General features: G+C 34.2%; 1 protein-coding gene across 1 annotated transcript; it reads right to left on the reverse strand.

Annotated features, from left to right (window-relative positions):
- Window positions 1-223: 223 nt before the first annotated feature.
- LOC143253154 (protein FAM136A-like) lies at window positions 224-17817 on the reverse strand. Its single transcript, XM_076506504.1, has 3 exons — window positions 17561-17817; window positions 4368-4508; window positions 224-3905 (listed from the first exon to the last, which is right to left on the reverse strand). Exons 1-3 carry the CDS (start codon window positions 17645-17647, stop codon window positions 3708-3710), a joined length of 426 nt encoding a protein of 141 aa, XP_076362619.1. The 5' UTR covers window positions 17648-17817; the 3' UTR covers window positions 224-3707.
- Between the last annotated feature and the right edge of the window lie 1943 nt (window positions 17818-19760).

Genomic DNA, 19760 nt, shown 5'->3' on the forward strand with positions numbered 1-19760 from the left:
ATATTGTTTATGTTCTGCTGGAAAATGTGTTATTACTACCTTCACATAGTACTGGTGCTGATGCTAGTTTTATCAGTGTAGTTTTATCTTAAAATTTTCACAGCATGCAAATAAAAATAGTAAATGTTATTTAATTTTTCATTATAAAACAGGAAAGTAAATTTATATGCATAAATGTGGAAGTACATGAATTTCAATTTAAGATAAATTAATACAATAAACATTTTAAATCATTCTAATGAATGATTTTTATTACTATCATACTCAATTAATTACACATGCTGCATGTAATAAAAATTATTTATAATCAACATTTTTAACCTCCAGAATCATCATTTACTTATTCTAGTGCTGCAAATCTTTATACTGCAGGAAACAGATACCTAAAAAGTCAAATGGCAAGGGCTGAAACAGGCAAGGTAGAACTCACTATTCATGTTTTAAATACTTTTATTCTTATTCATGAGTTAAGTTCTATTAGCAAATTTATTCTGTAGAATGCTATGAAGAAATAAATGACTTGTAAAAAATGTATGACCTGGATGTTGCACTTATTTTTAATGAATGAGAAAAAACCTGCAAAATAAAATAAAAACCCATTTCAATTGAACTAGTTTGATTTTTTCACACTAAAGGTCATTTTATCACACTTTATAAAGAAATAAATTTCACATACATCCTGTAGTTCACTAACAAAATAAGTGAATGTTTTTTTTAAGCTGGGTTGCTTTTTACATTGATAATATTTAAATACTTAATGGCCAGACAAAAGCAGTTAGTTAGCCATATGTTGTACACTACTGGGTTACTCACTCATACACATTTACTGTTTCATTACCATATGGTTAATTGGAATATTGTATTTCTACACATGGTGCCCACAAGTTGAGGATTAAGTGTTAGTCATTTTCAATTTCAAGCCTAAATGTTACGTCCTGAATATTTGTGATAAAAAGAACAAGATTTTGATTATTTGTATTATTGTTCTTTGTAACTTAATGTTAATTAGTAAGTGTGTACAAACAAACCAAGCAAAAATGTTTTTTCAATAGATACTTATGTCCTCTCACAAGAGCTTTTCTCGACTAGCAATGCCCCCTATTAGTACAAATTTTAAATGCACACCATTTCTGCATATCCATGGGCAGCAGCTCTCCACAAATAGGAGCATGACACCACTTCTATTGTAGCCAATACCCTTATTACATCTGCACTCATTAATCACTTGCTCAGATGACTTAAGCATATATCATCAAGATTGGGTAAGCTAGTTGGGGAGGAAAAGGTAAGTATCTGTTGTAAATATATTTGATATGATATCTTATCCCCTCTCACAAAATAGCTAACATTCCACTGAACAGTTGGAGGGAAAATAAAAATATGACTTCCTTTTAAGAAGTGCTCAAAGAAAGAATAGGAGGTATGAAATCAAAAGAAAAAACACTACATCTGATTCAGACACACTCTTCACTCCTTTATGACAGTGTTGCAAACATAAATGGCAGAAACATGATGGAATTCCAGAATATGTATGACCCATGAATGGGACTCCTGAGTGTTGAGTGGCTAGGGCAGACAGACTGTAGTGGTAATTTGATCTCAACCAAAACTAGGTGGTATCTGAAATGGTGCATTAGATGTTCTATAGGTAAACAACTACCTACCTCTTCACTGCATGACAGGAATTGGCAGGGAAGCAGAATTTCTATACCAAAATCCATCAAGAGTTGTGCACATTTCTCCAACCCTAACAATATCAGATCTGCCAAGAACTTACAATCAGCAGATGTTAAGAAGGTGGAAAGTACCTGTGGGAGAACATCTCTGATTCAAAACCTGATGGCAAAAGGTAATGTACTTCCAATCTGTAATAAGAGTACATCTGGCTGCACACAAATGAAAAAATAAGCTGCATCCAGTCAATGGTATGAAGAGGAAACACAAAGCTAAGATGCATCTCTAATCCAGATTTAGGTACAAATAGGTAAAGTTGCCAGGACTTACTGAAATGGACCACATCCATCACACCAGAATCACTGGGAATGTCCATCTTGAGGATGGTAGAGAGGAGGAATGTCTCAGACTGAAGGACAAACTGCAATGATAAATATATGATATCTACATATATTTATTTTATTCATTTATGACATGGCAGATTGCCTCAACCAAATCCTGACAATATCTGGAATTGATCTTCAGTTCCACAGTAGGAATGGCAGCATGCCATAGTAAAAAATATCAGTGAGATATAGACAGAAATATGATATAGTGCAACAACCAAAAGCAGGTGGCATCTAGAATTGTACATCAGTTCTATAGTAGGAAGGAGAGTCCAAGGAACTGCATCACTGATGGCAGTGCAAAGGATGAACGTGAAATTATTTTAATAAGCAGAGCTACTACATCGATAGTCAGTCAACTAAAACCAGGTGACATCTGGAAATGTGCATCAGTCATCAGTTCCACAGTAATAAGATACTCAATCCCATGGAGCTGAACTGCAGAGATGGGCAGCAATCTCTGTCTGTTTTAATGTTAGTCCATGAGTGTACAGTCCAGGATAAATATATTTATGAGGCAAAACACTGCTAGAGATAACTAAAATACTAGCAGTCCTATGGAATACCATCTCTTCAGTGTGCATAACCCAAACCTGCAACAGAATTATTTAGTTAGAGATAACAAAAAACTGAGACACACAATCAACACCCAGAGGTATACGAAATTATACAAAAGATCCATTGTAGGAAGAGCTACAAATCAACTGACAACTAGCATGGCTGCAGGATGGATAGTGCAGAGTTAAATACACACACACACACACACACACACACACACAATCAGGCATCAGTAATCTACAATACAAAAAAAAGGCCTCAGAAAAATAAGAAAATTTTGAAAAGAAATGCACCCTGGCACTATACCAAAATGCAATGAAAAAATGAAAATAAATAGTACAGAAAAGTGAGCCAGGAGGATAACTAAAAACAATGACAAATTCACAAATAAAAACTAACGTGTCTGTACAGTACTGCTACCATTGATTATGGGTTAATGAGTGGAGAGGGCATTAGTTACAATAGAAATTGCATCATGCTCCTACCGGTGGAGACATGCTTCATGATAAGTTGCATGTAGATATGCAGAAACAGGAGATAGAAAGCTGGTGATGTGCATTGAAATTTGTATTGATAAAAGATAGTGCTAGTTGAGAAAGACCACTTGGTGAGAGGAGGTAAGATACATAAGGATTAACTTTTCATATGCTAAATACACATTCTTCTTATTTTATAAGTGGTGCATATTATTTTCCTGTATATTGTAGCATGTGTTAATGTGGCACTTTGATTACCAACATTATACCTTCAATGAGATTCAGTAGGAAAATATTTAAACAAAATTTTATTTATTTTTGGTATCAAACTATGATTAAATGCATCATAGTGTTACTCATTTCTACATAGGTTTTGTGATGTTTCAAACCAACTGGATTACAAATTAATTTGTTTTTCTCTCTAAAGCAACTAAATAGTCATCATATTTTGCCAAACCTGTATCTCTAAATGAGTTACTTAAAACATTTACCTACACACATATCACTTCTTCAAAGAACCACCCTAAATGATGAAACGAAGTTTGTAATATGCATCATGTAAGTCACCATACCCTTTTACAAGACAAAGCATAATGTCTAAAAACATGTATTGTTAGGAACTTCCTTTTTCCAACATATTCTTCATCCGTTTTAAGATGCCTGGAACCATGTCTACATGGGTTTCTGCACACTTGATCACACAGGACTCAAACTGATCACGATATTTCTGCACCTCAACTTCTGTTGTTTCAGGAGTAACATTATCTCTGATAGTATCTTGACACTGCATTACACAGCGCTGAATCCTATCCTGCAAAATTAAAATAAATTATAAGGCAACATTAAAAATAATTAAATATAAGCAATGTTTGTTTCACAAGACAATACAGAACATCTGATTACAATCTCAAAGCACCTTGAAAAGCTAAATAAAATCTGAAAACTTACTCAGAGGTGGAAAAAGAATTCCAGTAATCCTGCTTACATATTCAATTCACACAATTTTCATAAACATGAGAAACTGAAATTACATAAACATGACTTTATATCATAACCTACATCAAGTTAAAACAATTACAGTTGAAATTTCAGATGGTAAAATGTTCTTTCATGACAGCTATACGGTTTAATAAATTATTATATACATGACTAATAACAACTAATATGTAACAACTTTGAAATTAAACTTGCAGAACTATGTATTACACATTATCTAACAATAAACAAATGTATTTGTGTATAAAATGATTTTTAAGTATCTCCTCTAACTTACTTGATAGTTTGAGAGTTCATTTTGAACATAGTTTTGTGCCTTGTTCATTTTTTCTGAGCAAGTTTCTATACATCTGTGTACCTCATCTATAGTCAAACCTGTTTTATCACAGCATGATGCTGCACATCGATGCATATCGCCCTGTGAGAAACAATGTTAGGTATTAAACAATACTGCAGTAATGTTTTCACAACCAAAATTATACAAGATTCAGTACAATATAAAAATAATTATTACCGATAGATAAATATTTAATCATTCCCTAAATACATGCTTGATGTCTGACGGACAAAAAACAACCCTTTTCATTATGATACAAATGAATGAGTTTCATTATTTCTCAAAGGTGGCCTCAAATCTCCTTTCCAGTATCTTAATCATGTACACACAAGGTGACCATAGACATCAGGAGGTTGAACCAGGATACTGTTAAGCATTGTAATATGCCAACTCCATCCAGGTTTAATAATCAACATAAATGACAGCAAAGTCTGTGAACATCATATCTCTCACTGATCATTGACTGATGATGCTACTTCAATAGACCAGCAATGCATCTTTCACATGTATTGTTTAAAACAATTTAAAAATCATATTTTATGTCAATTATTAAATTTTCTAATTACTACAAAAAAAGCCAAAAATTTAGATTGCTAGTTTTCTTTAAAAACTTGAGCTTTTAGGCAAATTTGAAGTCTCCTAGCAAAAAAATAACTATGTTAAAATTGGTACAGAGAGGTCCAAAAACCAGAATTGTTTTAATCAAACATGAACACATGTACTTAAAAATGTCTCGCATTTTATTGTACAAACATTGAAAAACCATCATTTTGTTAAAGTCACAATAAGTGTTTAAATCAATTAACATTGTTGAATATCTCCAAGTTTCTTTCATAGTGAAACAGTCCCTTTCATTTGGTTAAGGTAATGGAGCTGTTGAGATTAAAAAGGGGGAACATTTTTAGAGCTCTAAGACAGAAAAATTACAAATATTTGTGGTTATAGATGATAATGTTCTTTAGAAGGAGAGAGGTTTTGCTATAATGAAAGTTTAGAGTTTTCAGTATATGTCAAATACTTTTAGTTAATATTACCTCAGGTGTAGCAAAGCATAAAAATATAACATTAAGTTTAATGTTAGATTAATACAGTTAACCTAATGCTGTGTTTAGATATAGCAATACTAAGTCAGAAGATAATAAAGTTATAAACAAAGAAGGTTAATTCATTTATCTTCAATTAAAAATTGAAATTGTTTACACTAGTATTACTTGGTTGCTGCTAAGAATTTAAAATATTATTAAACACACTTAAATTAGCAACTAGCTGCCTTTAACTAGAGGCGTGGCATACACTGTATCTACCATCCTAATATCACTATTAGTTAAATAGCCTAATGAGTGGATTTTAATGTTCACCTAGAAACTACGGAGTAGTTTAATTTTAGTTAAATATACAATTGCTGAGGGGTAGACTGGTAATAGAGAATTAATGCTAATAAACTCTGATATCATTATAGGTTGTGTAGCAATAAGTGGTAGGGAGTTTATAAATTGCAATATGTGTCAAGACTGGGTTATGTTTGAGAAGTGTTCACTTGATAGCAACTTTCATGAGGACAAAAAATACAGTACACTTACTTAAGGATAAATTAAATAGTTTTTGAAAATACTGCACTATTAGAGTAGCAGAAATAGTGGAATCAAAATAAGAAATGGTTGGTTGGCTGTTTTGGCATTTTATGGCACAAAGCAACTGGGCTATCTGCACCAAACATCTAGTAAAAAGTTAAAATTAAAGTAAAATTATTACAATTCATAAAAATGAATCAAGGTAAAACAAACCAAAGCTTAATTTTTTTAATTAAAAACATAAATAGCTTTAAATCCAATTTTTATAACATACTTACAGCGGTAAGAGAGAAATTACATTAAACGAGGTTGTAAAGGACGTTCTGTAGCATAATTTTAATTATCATAACTGGTCAGGATGACTAATGGATAAGTTCAAATATCAGCGTTAGTCACCTGAAGTTGGCCTTTCCAGCCCCGGTTTCAAGTTATTTGATGTCGCAGCCATTTTCTAATTTAAAATTGAACTAATTGCACCTTAATTCTTCAAGAGAAATCACATTAAAAAAGGTCTAATTTATAAATTAAAAACTTAAGTAGCATTAAAAATATTAATGACCTTTAAAAAAGCAAAAACATTTGTAAGGTGGACAGTGTCACCATCACCAATGACAGTAACATTGTGGATAAACCTTGGGACAAAAAACGTTTAAAATGATGCCGTCATCAAGCGTCGTAATGACAGCAAGACAGTAAAATGTGGCTTATTGTGACCTGAGCGACACACATACAACACATTGGTGCATCAGTCCCAGATAAAAGAAAAAGAGGAGTTAAAAAACTGTGACCAATGCATAGTTTAGTTAGGACAATGTCCTCTTTCGGATCCTTATGGAGAAACAAAATGGCCAAAGTCTAATAGAAGGTTTTATTTGGAATAACTTGTTTTCGCATTGATCACTCCAAGTTGACTGCCAACGGGTATGGAGCTGAGCCTTGAATACAGGACCATACTCCATATATATAACAGGCACAGCAGTGATGGTGCCAAAGTAGACAGATTTAGTTGCAGTGTTGTTGAGCTCGTTTCCACGAATATCAATGAGGCCTGGTATCCAGAAAAACATGTTAGAGAAATGGGCCAGTTGGTTTTAAATATAAGTGAGAACAGGGTGAGAATTAACATGAAGTGATTCTAGGGCTAGTAGAGAACTAAGCAAATCAGTATAAATAGTGGAATTCGAGTACTGCTTAGCTTCTATGTGATCCAGGACAAGAGAAATGGCATACAATTCAGCAGTGAACACACACACTGTAGAGGGGATTCTGTGCACAACCACAGGACCACAACAAACCATGACAGAGCCTGCAGAGTCACCTGATTTGAACAATCCTTATAAATAGGAATGGAAGTATAGTTTGAAAGATGTTCAGCAAATAACAGATGATACTTCCTATTGGAAGTATCTGCTTTTCTCAGATGATCATAGTGGGGGATTGTAATAAACCATGGTGGGGTGGGCTGAGCAGTGGATACAGCAATGCTATCCAAGGACAGACCCAATTTATCCAACTGTGCCTAGACATGAAGACCAAAAGGAACAACAGCAGATCGTCTGTTCTGAAAAAGCAAGGCTCACCGAAGAAAAAAACAACCCCAGGTGGGATGCCATGGTAAGAATCGAAGTTACAAACAGTGGAAGTGTAGAGGACATTCATGAGACTGTGTATAAGCTCTGAACTTGGAAAGCACAAAAAGTCCCTAATGATGAAAGGGGTCCAGCATCTTTAAGGCCAAGGTCCTGGCAAAGCCACAGACCAGTGACCCATAGTCTAGTTTTGATCAAATCTAGAGCATGATATATCTTCAGCATAGAACATTTGATCTGCTCCCCAAGTGGTGGAAGAGGGGACAAGTGGGATGTTTAGTGCTCTTGTACACTTGACTCATAACTGCTTGATGTGTGATATAAAGGTCAGCTTATGGTAAAAGATAAGTTCCATGAACTTTGTCTCAGGGACCACAGGTAGCACAACTTCACAGATATAGAGTTCATGATCAGAATGAATACCCCATTGGTAGCAAAAGTGTATGCAAACAGTTTTAGAGAGAGAGAAGTTAAAACCATTTGCTGTGGTCCACTTCAGTAAATGACTGGGGGCAGTCTGTAGCTGCTGCTCAATATACCTCATGTTCAATGACTGACATGAGATGTGAAAGTCATCAACAAAGAGCCCGTTTGCAACAGTAAGAGGAAGTTGTTGAGTAATGGCATTAATCTTTATACTGAAAAGTGTGACACTCAAAACACAGCCCTGAGAGACTCCATGTTCCTGTAGAAAAGAATGGGAAAGTGTTGAACCTACTCAAACTTGAAATTGCCTGTCCATTAAAAACTTTTTTAATAAAAATAGCCAAATGACCACGTAACCCATATAAATGGAGGTCTCACAAAATGTCATACCTCCTCAAGGTCAAAGAATATTGATATAAGATGTTGTCATTTAAGACAGGCTTCTCTGTTTGGCATTTCAAGTCAAATTAGATGGTCTATAGTGGAGCTCTATCATCAGAACCCATACTGGGTGAGCGAGAGGAGGTTGTTTGATTCGAGGAGCCAAACAAGAGGAACATTAACCATCCTCTCCCAGATCTTACAGAAAAAGCTTGTGAAAGCAATTGAATGGTAGTTTGAAGAAATATTTGGATCCTTCCCATCCTTAGATCCCAGAAGAGGTAAACTAAAAGAACAGGACCTTCCCTGGAAGGTACCCTCATAACATACAGGAATCCATGCCGAGGGGCATAAGAAAAGGAAAAGTTACATTCCTTATAGCGAAGAGCATTTCCTTTCTGAAATGCATATAGCAGTGAATGATGTTGGAAATTGTAAATAAAAGCTGTTTAAGAAGTACAATTAATTCTTTCAAAGGACAGGAAATGTGGCCCTTTTTGTATATGCTACTCCAAGCTAATTGCACGAATGAAGTACTTAATAGTATAAAAGGCTTAAATGAAAGATTATCAGGGATGTGCTTAGAAAAAGAGCTGGCCTGGTTGGATATGAGATAATTTTCAGAGTAAAGGTGAATTAAATTCTATAGATGGGCACCTCCAGGAGTAAATTTCTGCTAATACCGAGTACTAAAACTGATTTTGTAAGGCAGTATTAGTACTAGGGCATATTTGAGCCACTTTTGTAACTTATGTTTACACATTTTTTTCTTTTACAAAAACAGTTCCACTTCACCCAGCTGCTGAAGTTTATATGATTGTGAGAAAGCTTAGTAAATTTGTAGTAAACAAATTGACAGGATGGCTAGAACAACATAAAGAGTGAAAATGGCAGATTCAAAGCATAACTAGTTAAATAATAGTCTTAATAAGTCTGTCCAATTACTACAGAAGTATTGTATCAACTTGTGTTACCATTTGGATTATGTACCATTCCTGTTTCGATATAACAATGTAGTACTCTCTCTCTCTCTCTCTGAACTACCCTGGAAAATCTACTTTTCTACTTGGACAACACCATCAAACAGGAAGATTTATGATAATGCTTAGGATAGATTAAAAAAATTCCCAACTGGTTGAGAACCTTATGTTCAATCTCAACAAGTGAGGATTTTCTGAACTATACTGTTACCACCATCATTTTGTAAAATCATTCTCTGGCATAGTTCATTATCTACACATATTTCTTGAAAAAGCAAATTAGTTTGGTTGGTCTGTTGACTGTGAACAAGCATTTAAAAACCTGAAAAAAAGAAATTGCAACAATTCCATTGTTAAAATATTAAAGTTTTGAGGAGCTACTCAAGCAGAAATGAAGTGGCTGGTGAATTTTCTTAATCCAAGAGACTAGACAGCAACACAGTTCCAGAACTACACCAAGCATTACCCTATATGCTGAAACATAATCCAGACTATGGGTTAATGAAAAATATAAATACACTGAAAAAAAGAGAGAAGCACAAGGTAGAAATACTATCCAACCTAAAGTACAACAGAGTACAATCTAAGAAATGTCCACTAGTGGTGATGAATTTAAAGTAGCCGAACACTCAACATAATGAAATATCAGTAAAGTGGAAATTGACCAATTAGACAAGTTCTCTCATCTACCATTTAACACCTGAATCTAAAATACAAATGTCAGACAACGTTATTCACCATGAGAATCAGAGCATTTCAATGATCTATTACACCTAGGAACTGTAATTTCCAGAACAACTGACTTAACAAACAACAGTACAAAGGATGGCTATTAAAAGGTTTGAATGATATTCTTTTAACACAGTTTAAAGCCCGTCAAAAAAGTTTCGTGCCAAAGAGTATGGGTGAATCAACTCTCATCAGCCATTCAAAGGCAGTCGGACATTGCATAGTAGTGAAGAATCAAATAAAAAATTAAATAAATATGTAGGTGTGCCTGGCAACCTAAAAAATTTAAGAATTAGGCTTAGTACCAAAGTGGGGATGTAGGCCTTGTCTAGATGTAATGCTAGACCTATCATACAGGCCTAACACTAAAATATTAGTTAGGCATTGATCTATCAAAAAATAAATATGTAAATCTAGGCTTTAATTAGTAGAAAGGGGCATAAATATTCAACATTTTTCAAACCATCTCACACAACACACAAGAAAAATATCAACATTACAATATAGATGCTAGTTCTCTAATGTATTTTAAATGGGCAAAGCCTTATCTTGCACTTCCAGTCATCAAAAATGTGTTTAGATATATGCACTCTCCCTGCATATAAAGAATAGGGAACAACTTATTTACATGTTATTTGAGTTCTAATAAAGTTTCATTCACTTTAAGATTAGATAGCTTTAAGGATCAAAATGTTACATTCCATATTCCAGAAGAATTTGCTTGTTAATCTTCTTTCCCGATAAGGAATTCATGGTCCATTCTTATTCCTTTAGTTATGACCAATAAAAGTGAACATATTGTACAGATCAAAATTTAAGAAAAAACAAAAATAATAAGGAAATGCAAATTTACATGAGGGTACATAATCCTCCTGATCACTTTCCCTTGAGTGAATATAAATTTATAGTTATTAGGACTACAGAGATAGAAATATCAGAGTAAAGACATAAACTTGTATACTTATGAGCCTTGTCAATACAGCTACACATAAATCTAAGCCAAAGGCCTCCAAAACATTTGCATGGTGATTGGCCCTTATTATGTATGTTTAATAAAACTATAAGTACACACATTGCATGTTGATAGACTTGTAATACTCTAGCAAGATTTTCATACTCAAAGAATTTTCTTCATTTATCCACAGCTATCTTGGTTCTGGACTGAACAGTTCCAGCTGGGTGAATCAATCAGAAAGCTGCAGCCAAACCAGTACAGAAGGCATCATCTATGTCATCAAAGCAGCATCACAGTTCTCAAAGCTCTTACCACTGCCAAAAGAAGACATTTTAAAGGCTGAGGTTTTGTGGTGTTTGAAAAATGATAGACACCCATCATTACTTCACATAATGTAAACAAACTGGTATGTGACTGATAGGCCTGAATGTTATAGTGATGCCTCTTCCTTTGTTCAGCTATGCAGTATACTTTTGTAAAGATTGACTGGTTTAATATGTATTTCTTGCATTAAGTTATGTATATCTTTATTACAAATAATGATGTTATTGGTTAGCAACAATTTTATCAATTAAGTTACTTCAGTGATTTCTTACTTTAGCAAATTCTAGTTAAAAAGGTTTATCACTGACTGAAAATCAGTATTAGTTTTAAATGTATTTCTCTAATGTTATAGTCATCATACATTTGGTAATGTTTTCTCAGTACTTTTGAGTGATCTCTTTTCAATAATGTTTCTGGATAGTAACATTGCTATGACATTCAAGTGTGGAAAAGCTAAGAGTGCCTACCTCTGTATATTTGATTTAGCATCACATTTCAAACAGATGCTGTAAAAAAAAAAATCTGACAACAGGAAAGGACGACTAGGTCCTGCCCTTTGATGAAAGCCTGAATGTTAAAACTGGATCCAAGCAATATGCTGTTCATGTCTGACTATGGGATGGAGATGCTATGGGTCAAGATTCTATGGTTCTTAATTTATGGGGCATGCTAAAATTGAGGATCTCAAAACAACATATGAGATATGTACTGATGCACTAACAAACTGCATGATATTACAGGTTTCTATTGATGAGCCAAATGTTAACTGATCAATTTACTCAAAATTTGAGTAGTTCCTTTGTAATAACCACAGTAACTGATGCAAAGTGGCAAAAACATTCAAAACAATTGGACATAAAACTATGTGAAAATTCATGAAATAAGGTATATTACGGTGAAAGATTTTTGTACAGTTGTATAATAACAAATGATACATATACATGCACAAAAAAGGCATCACTCAATAAAAAGAATTATCTAGTTATTTAATATTTTACACCCTTGTACTTAAATAAGTAATGCTAAAAAAATATAGTAAATAAATGCATTTTGTCTTGTATATTTGACACCTACCAACTTAGGCAAAGGTGTGAAGGGGAGCTTGAAAAATTCAGTACTTTTAGCAGATTTTCCAAGTGATAAAAGAGAGTTAAGAATACTTAACAACTATTTTAAAAGAAAATTAATTTAGATTTTTTGCCCATGTACAAAAGTTTACATTTGTGATACCCATAAAATCATCAATTGTCTTTGATTCCAAAAAATATTCAGTATAAGTTCTTAAACAGCAGAGTTCAAATGTATTTCTGATTGATACTTGCTTCTCTCACACAACTTTTGTTCAATGCTGCCCTCTATGTGCCTACATTTTGCTCACTACTAGCTTAATACTCCCACCTACCTCCATATGCTCACAAGTGATACAGTTAAATTGTAGTATGCATACATGAATGTAACACCCATCTACAACAGGAGTGTGACACACCCTCCTGATGCAGCTGACTCCTTTCAATACTGTAGAACCTAATCTTCACTTCAAGGTTAGATAAAAAAAAAAAAAAGCACCAGAAGTGGGGATGACAGATGGGAAGTATGTAAAGAAGCAAGTGTCAGAAATATACTTTCAGGGTAAAAAAATAATAATTTCCAACAAAATATCTTACATGATTGATAGAATCCCACAGTGAACTGATAGAGGAACTTTTGCAAAATTTACCTGGGTGAGCAATCTTTTGTAAACATTCAAAAAGAGCCTTTACAGTGCATAATCTTAATATAGAGGGACATACTCATGAGAAAATGCACCATACCTGTACCTGGCATACCATTTGTGAAGATGTGTCTTTTAAACTGGACAGAGAGAAAAACACCCAATGCATAATTAAACAAGCAAAATGATGTTGAGTGACTAGGTGACATCAGACAATATTTGTTGGGTTGATTCCAGTCCAAAATGAGATGGCACTGGGTATTTAGTGTCCAGTCTACAGTAGAAAGTGGATCCCTACTGTTTTCACATCCACACTGGGAAACAGAGGAGAAAAAACAGCTTACATGGTGCTATTGTAGCCAAAGCATGTGTACAAAACAATACAAAACAACGAAAACCAGACTACCAGGGATCTTGACATTCAAGTGATAGTAGGAAGGGTGAATGCAACATGATCAACTTTTGTCCTAATCCTGGCAGTGTTTGGAATTTATCATTCAGTCCATGGTAGGAGCAGGGTCCCTTTTCATTACATGTGTGGGGACTTATGCTGGCTGGTCATTCTTTAATCCAACACCAAATCACCTATGAACCAATAGGAACAGACAATGGTAAAATGAAAGATCCCAACAGGAGGAGTGATCTGTACATGGTGAATCATCTCCTTTCCAAAACCAGGTAGCACCATGAATGATTCTTCCATTTCACAGTAGGATGAGAGTTCATACCATCTACACTTATAAAAACATCACTGCCCTACTCTAAGTAAAATTTAGCACATCCAAGCAGATGCTTCCACCATTCCAGAAGCTGGTATATGTCAAGGTTTCCTATACTCCTCACAATGAGAGGAAATAATACAGTGGGGAGTCTGTAGGAATGTGACACTATAGAAAGTATGATGGGTGACCATGAAACTAATTTTAAAAACAGGTAGGTCCCAATTTATTCAACCAGGATCAAAGGGATGAACAGCTATCCTGGGACAAACTTTAATTTTGAAGCAAAACACTGTAAGGAAACCTCTAGTGGTCTTTGTTTAACACCCCATTTAGACAGTGAAGATTATAGACCTTAATGGCCATACAGGGCAAATTTATATAGTGGTATACCTAGACAAGCACCACTTGCCATAGAGCAGGACACAGTGAGTAAAGTGTGTCACTGTAATGGAAAAACAGAAAAATACTGACCCACTCACAGTTGAACTGAGGTGTGTAGAAAGGCAATGGGTGGTATTTAATATCTTGAGGAAAAGGAGACAGCCACAAAGGTGTGTGGTATGGTCAGTCAGGGAAAAGGTGAGATGCAAGAATACCTGTACAAAATGATGGGAATTAGGAGACAAGAAAGAATAAGCCAACTGAATAAATTGGTGAATCTATTTGGTAAGGGTGACAAAAGGAATATCTCAGGTAGAGGAGAGATTCCAATAGAAAAACAAGTCAGAACAGGAACCACAGAAGAAAGACATATGAACAATGTAACACCAGAAAGCACAAGTTGTACAGAGAAAATGATCCAGATTGGTGCAGGAATAAAAATAGGAAATGTAGTGGGAATGAAATAAAGGTAAATCTGACATTACATACACCAGCTACTTACTTCATGGGGAAAAACTGTGATCCAGACATAGAACAAAGGTGACTGGTAAAGGATGCATGAAACATCAAGGGTAAAAGTGGGGAGAATCTTTTCAGGATAAGACAAGCAATTTGCAATAAGATTCAAAGCATTCAGAATGTGACACATCAGCAGGTGTATGTGATTGTGATATGAATGGGCCCAAAAACAATGTGAACAAACAGATGCCCTCTTGGTGGTTGATGCAAGAGACAACAGTTGAAGTATCAATTGGGATCATGACCAATTTGCCTCATAACAAAGATAAAAAACAATCCAAATCTTGACACATGGCAAGTAGCTTTGGAAGAGTGATGTACAGAGCTGATGTGATTAAAGACTACTGACTCGTGATCTCTACAGAGTCGATACATACTCCTCCTCCAACCTGACAAAAAAACCATATGTAGAAAGATGCAACTTGGAACACTGGGAGGTGGAAGAGAAACAACACTGGTTTTGTCCCTGTTCATCCACCAGGCTAAATCAATATGTAGAGAGGAAGGAGAAGGATAACAGAGTCCAAAGGATCCCAAGCAATATTCCATTGATCAAGCAACGCCCACTAAAAAGTGGGCATGTAAGCATAACTAAAAGGAATAAGGGAGAGAAAGAAAAGATTGACAAGAACCAACAGCTCCATCAATCTGAACCAGGAAAGAGAAGGCTGGGTCCAACTGAGATAGCAGTTGAAGATCACTCACAAATGGATAAGGTATGGGGTTGGAATGAGTAAGGGCTTCTCCAACATGACTAGACACCCTACAAGAGCAGTTTTTCAGAGAAGTAAATGTGTGTGCAAATGAGATGTTTGTTAGAGTTAAATGCAGTCAGTCATTCATATATTGGTGAAATTGCAGATAACGAGAATAAAAATGGGAAAAATTCCTGAACACCAAACAGAATATACTGGGTGCAAACCGGACTAAACATAAGAGTGTATAAATGCTATAATTGACCTCTGTGGATAAAACAAAGGTAATGTCTGGATTTCAGGGAAACAGTGATGTGAAGGGAAACATCCTAGACATCTACTTTTGTCATTCAAAGACCCAGAGTGGGAATTTTCAGATCAACATTCAGTAAAATTCTTTAATAAAATCTTTGAAAATGAAAGAAAACAAGTGAAAATTAGATACTGTGCACTCCAGTATGCCAAATAAAAAAGTGAAGATTAGGTTCTACAATAAGAGAGAGTCAGCTGCACCATGAAGGTGTGTTGAACTCCTATGAGTGGAGAGCTGTCACAGGTATAAACATGTAGGGGTATCAAAGCTTGTGGCAAGTGAAAATTGTGCATATACAGGTCAGCAATGAATTGGAAAACTGCATCTCAGAATGGCTGGTATGGGTATTAACACTTTTATTGATAAGAAGAGAACTTTGTTAACCTGAAGATGACCTAGGAAGGTTGAAATGTTCTCTGCTTATTAGTGAAAGTGTTAATACCTATACCAGCTGTTCTGAGATACATTTCTATTTCAAGTGGGTTTCTCATCATCAAGAATGGGAAAAGTATTATGTAAGATCAGAACCTATTGTCTCTTTATGTACCACGAAGATTACAACCAATGTGTCATGTTTTTCTATCATTCATCTACCATTTCTTACTCTGTTTAATGAATATCAGAAGACTACTTTAATTTAACAAGAAAACCTGTTGAATGTGCCTATTTTAAGTTGAATTTAAAATAAATCGGCATAGCAACATTTTAAAAATTGATTTTATCACATGAAATATTCAGATGAAAAGACCTGCATCACAATTTTTATGTTATATTATGAAGAAACAATGGCTATTTTGTAATATAAATATTTATTCACTTCCACTTTCATGACAAGTGTATGCAAATATAACACACTGCATGTGACTTTACATAGCTTTTTATAGTTAACATTTGTTGAGAATATAATAAATGTATTTTTCCTCACTGAAAACAAGTCACATGATTAGTAGTTACTTTCCTATTAGTATTACTAAACACTAGGATTTCTAGTAATAGTAATCAAGGGGGGATATTCACTCATCCTAAGTACAAACGACAACCATTAATCTAGTTCTGCATACATGTGCTATCCATGTACAGGGTGGCCTGTAAGTCCCTACTTATCCATATATCTTATGTAACCAGTGTATCTGTGTGCTGTCTCTCATTCTCCCTGCATAATATTATGCAACACCATGTTCTGTGAGACATTTTCCTTAACATAGCAGGGGTTATTGTTCCAAATGCCATGGTAACAGCTGCCTTCAACTCATAATCATCATAATTGAATATAACATAATAACATATGGATGGGTAGGGACTTACGAGCCACCCTGTATATGTTGTGATTTGTGGTAGTTTCTTTGTAAAGAAAATTTCTACAATTAGGTGAACTCCAAAATACAACATTAAAAAAAGTTTATTACAAATTTAAATTCTAATGAACTAGAATGGTAGAGAGTATAATTAAACTTATCAAGTAAATACAAAAGTGCATAAACACATGATACAGGTTGAACAAAAAAGCCAAGGTTGCCAACTTTGTACCCATCTCATTCTTGCCCACTACTAGCAATAGGGCCTAACAGTAACCACTACTTCAGTTGAAGGCCCAAGAATATTAGATCTGGACTACAATTATAAAATGATACAAATAGTCTGTCTACATATTATATTTTCCAGCGCTACTGTAAAATTAGTACGGATAATAATAATATTGTAGTTATTTTTTAATTACTGGTACTACTGCCACCGCTAGACATTTTCAACTGTATTCAATTAACATGCACGATATGGAAAGCTTTACAAATTAGTTGGACATGATGCTTTCAAACCGCCATAATAAGAATTTACTTACTTGCATTTTCCTGAGGCATGATTTATCCAATTCCTCAACCATAGAATTCACAGCTTTCTGAACACGTGCTTGTGCTTCTTGCGCCATTTTTAAGGCAACGCTACCTATTTTACAAAACTAAATTTAGTTTTATTTCTGTGACAATTCGCAAAACTGGTCTCACAAATATGAAAAGAAAACAAAAACAAACCCAGTTCCTTCACAAAATAATAAAAAAATAAGTTTATACAATGGAAATTTTAAATTTATTTGAGATACGTAATTTTCACTTTATAAAGAAACTTATTGACAGAAACAGTTACTGAAGCCAAAGTATATCACTATTCGCCTGTTCTTCCACATTTTTGTTTTAGTTTTAAGAGTTTTCCAGTTGAAATTTATTTTATAAAAGCTTTAGTTATTTGATTTCAAGTAAAAATTCACAAATTTATCCTTGAGATTGATCGTAGCGTGTCACAAACAAAGAACATTAATGTTTGTGAATTTCTTTCTTTTTTTTTTTTCTGATCCTAATACGGCACACAAAGTTTTCTGGAAGAGAGAGTTTTTTTAAAAAAAATAGCATTAATTTAAACCTTGTATCTTCAATACAGTTTTAGTTTCATTGTTTGTGTAATAGTATGTTAACACAAGCGGATTACGATTTAAATATTCTTTTTTTAGTGAAGACGAAGGTTTGTTCTCAGTTGTATAGACTAGCTTTTATGACTGTATATTGTAGATCAAAGCGTCACGACAGCCCCTTTTAAAAAAGAAAGTTGCATGTCTTTTGTTTTTAAATTGTAATAATTATCGGAACTGCATCGTTTGGGTTATCTTAAATGCTATACGGATGGAAAGATTCGAAAAGTGGTTAGGTTGCCTTGAAGGTTATTGTATAAGTTACTGTCAGTAAGTTCTTTTAAATTTTTAGCAATACATAATTCCCTAAGCCAAGCTACAATGGCCAGACCTATGTCTGCTGTTTTTTAACAATCTTGTCTCTTTCTCTCAAATTATTTAAGGTTATTGTTCGTCATGAAAAATATTATTTCACTTAGCTTTAAGGTATTCAATAAATTAATTTTATACCTACATTTTAAATGAATTAGACAAGTGTGGTGAACTCACCGGCATGTAACATCAATGAGGCATATTTTGAAAAAAATTAAGAGAAAAATCACAGGTGTTGTAATTTTAGAATCTGTTTGAGGGGTTTAAAAATGAAATTTCAACCTCGATTTCGAAAAAAAAGAGGATGTCTTCAAAATGCTGTACAGACAATTTTCAAATTACGTGCAGCGCCATGTTTTTGTTTTAAGTTTTATGGTTTATTAAAAATCACTAGCTCGAAATGTCATCTTCTATTGTGTGACGTAGTTGCTTATATCTCATCATTAACAAGAAATAGGCTATTAAACTAAGCACTTATTGAAAGATCCTTTTCTGTTGTTTTCAATTATATTAGCTAGGGTAGCTTTTAGTTCATTGGCATTCAACAAAGTGATCATAAAAGGATCTGATAAAAGCTTGGCTTGGTGATATATTTGTAGTACAACAGATTTGTGTGAGCAACTCCGGACATAATTATATTCCAATTATATTTAAAGTTTGCTTTATCAAAGAGTCATCTCTGTACACTGGTAAACGAGGCCTAAACCCCGCTTATATTTGACAGTGCTCCGAATCTCCAGTTGTTGTCTTGAGAAACCAAAATAGAAAACCATGATCGATTTCACACTTGAACGGCGAAGTCTAGAGTCTATGGGACCGAACCCCAAATATTTTACTGTCTAACGACGTCTCTGCTCCATCAATTAATAGTTTTATTTTTATTTTTTAATTAATTCATAAAGTTATTAGCATAATGGATAAGTAACTGCAGAAAAAAATACAAAAATAACTGTACACAGTAGTTATACATATGTTAAATCAAACATAGAGTGATTAGAATATATATAATTGGACATTTTTATTTTAAATAACTTGATGCTGGGAATTAACGAATCACCTAATATAATTCAATTTAGAATAATCGGAGCAAAATAATAAAAACAAACAAACTTGGAGCGCAAAACGGAATTATCTTGTGGACGTATGTAGTGCTTTTTGGGGGTTTTATTTTTTTTTTGTCGAAAGGTTAAGTTTTGAATTTCGCGCAAAGCTACACAAGGGCTATCTGTGCTAGCTGTCCCCAATTTAGCAGTGTAAGACTTGAGGG

This window comes from Tachypleus tridentatus, chromosome 1 (assembly GCF_004210375.1).
Source record: "Tachypleus tridentatus isolate NWPU-2018 chromosome 1, ASM421037v1, whole genome shotgun sequence".
Taxonomy (NCBI): domain Eukaryota; kingdom Metazoa; phylum Arthropoda; class Merostomata; order Xiphosura; family Limulidae; genus Tachypleus; species Tachypleus tridentatus.

Coding starts and splice junctions, on each gene's coding strand:
- LOC143253154 (XM_076506504.1), bottom strand. CDS start 17,647: ATGGCGCAAGAAGCACAAGCACGTGTTCAGAAAGCTGTGAATTCTATG. Junction 4,509..17,560: donor CATGCCTCAGGAAAATGCAA/GTAAGTAAATTC, acceptor TGTTTCTCACAG/GGCGATATGCATCGATGTGC. Junction 3,906..4,367: donor ATGAACTCTCAAACTATCAA/GTAAGTTAGAGG, acceptor TTAATTTTGCAG/GATAGGATTCAGCGCTGTGT.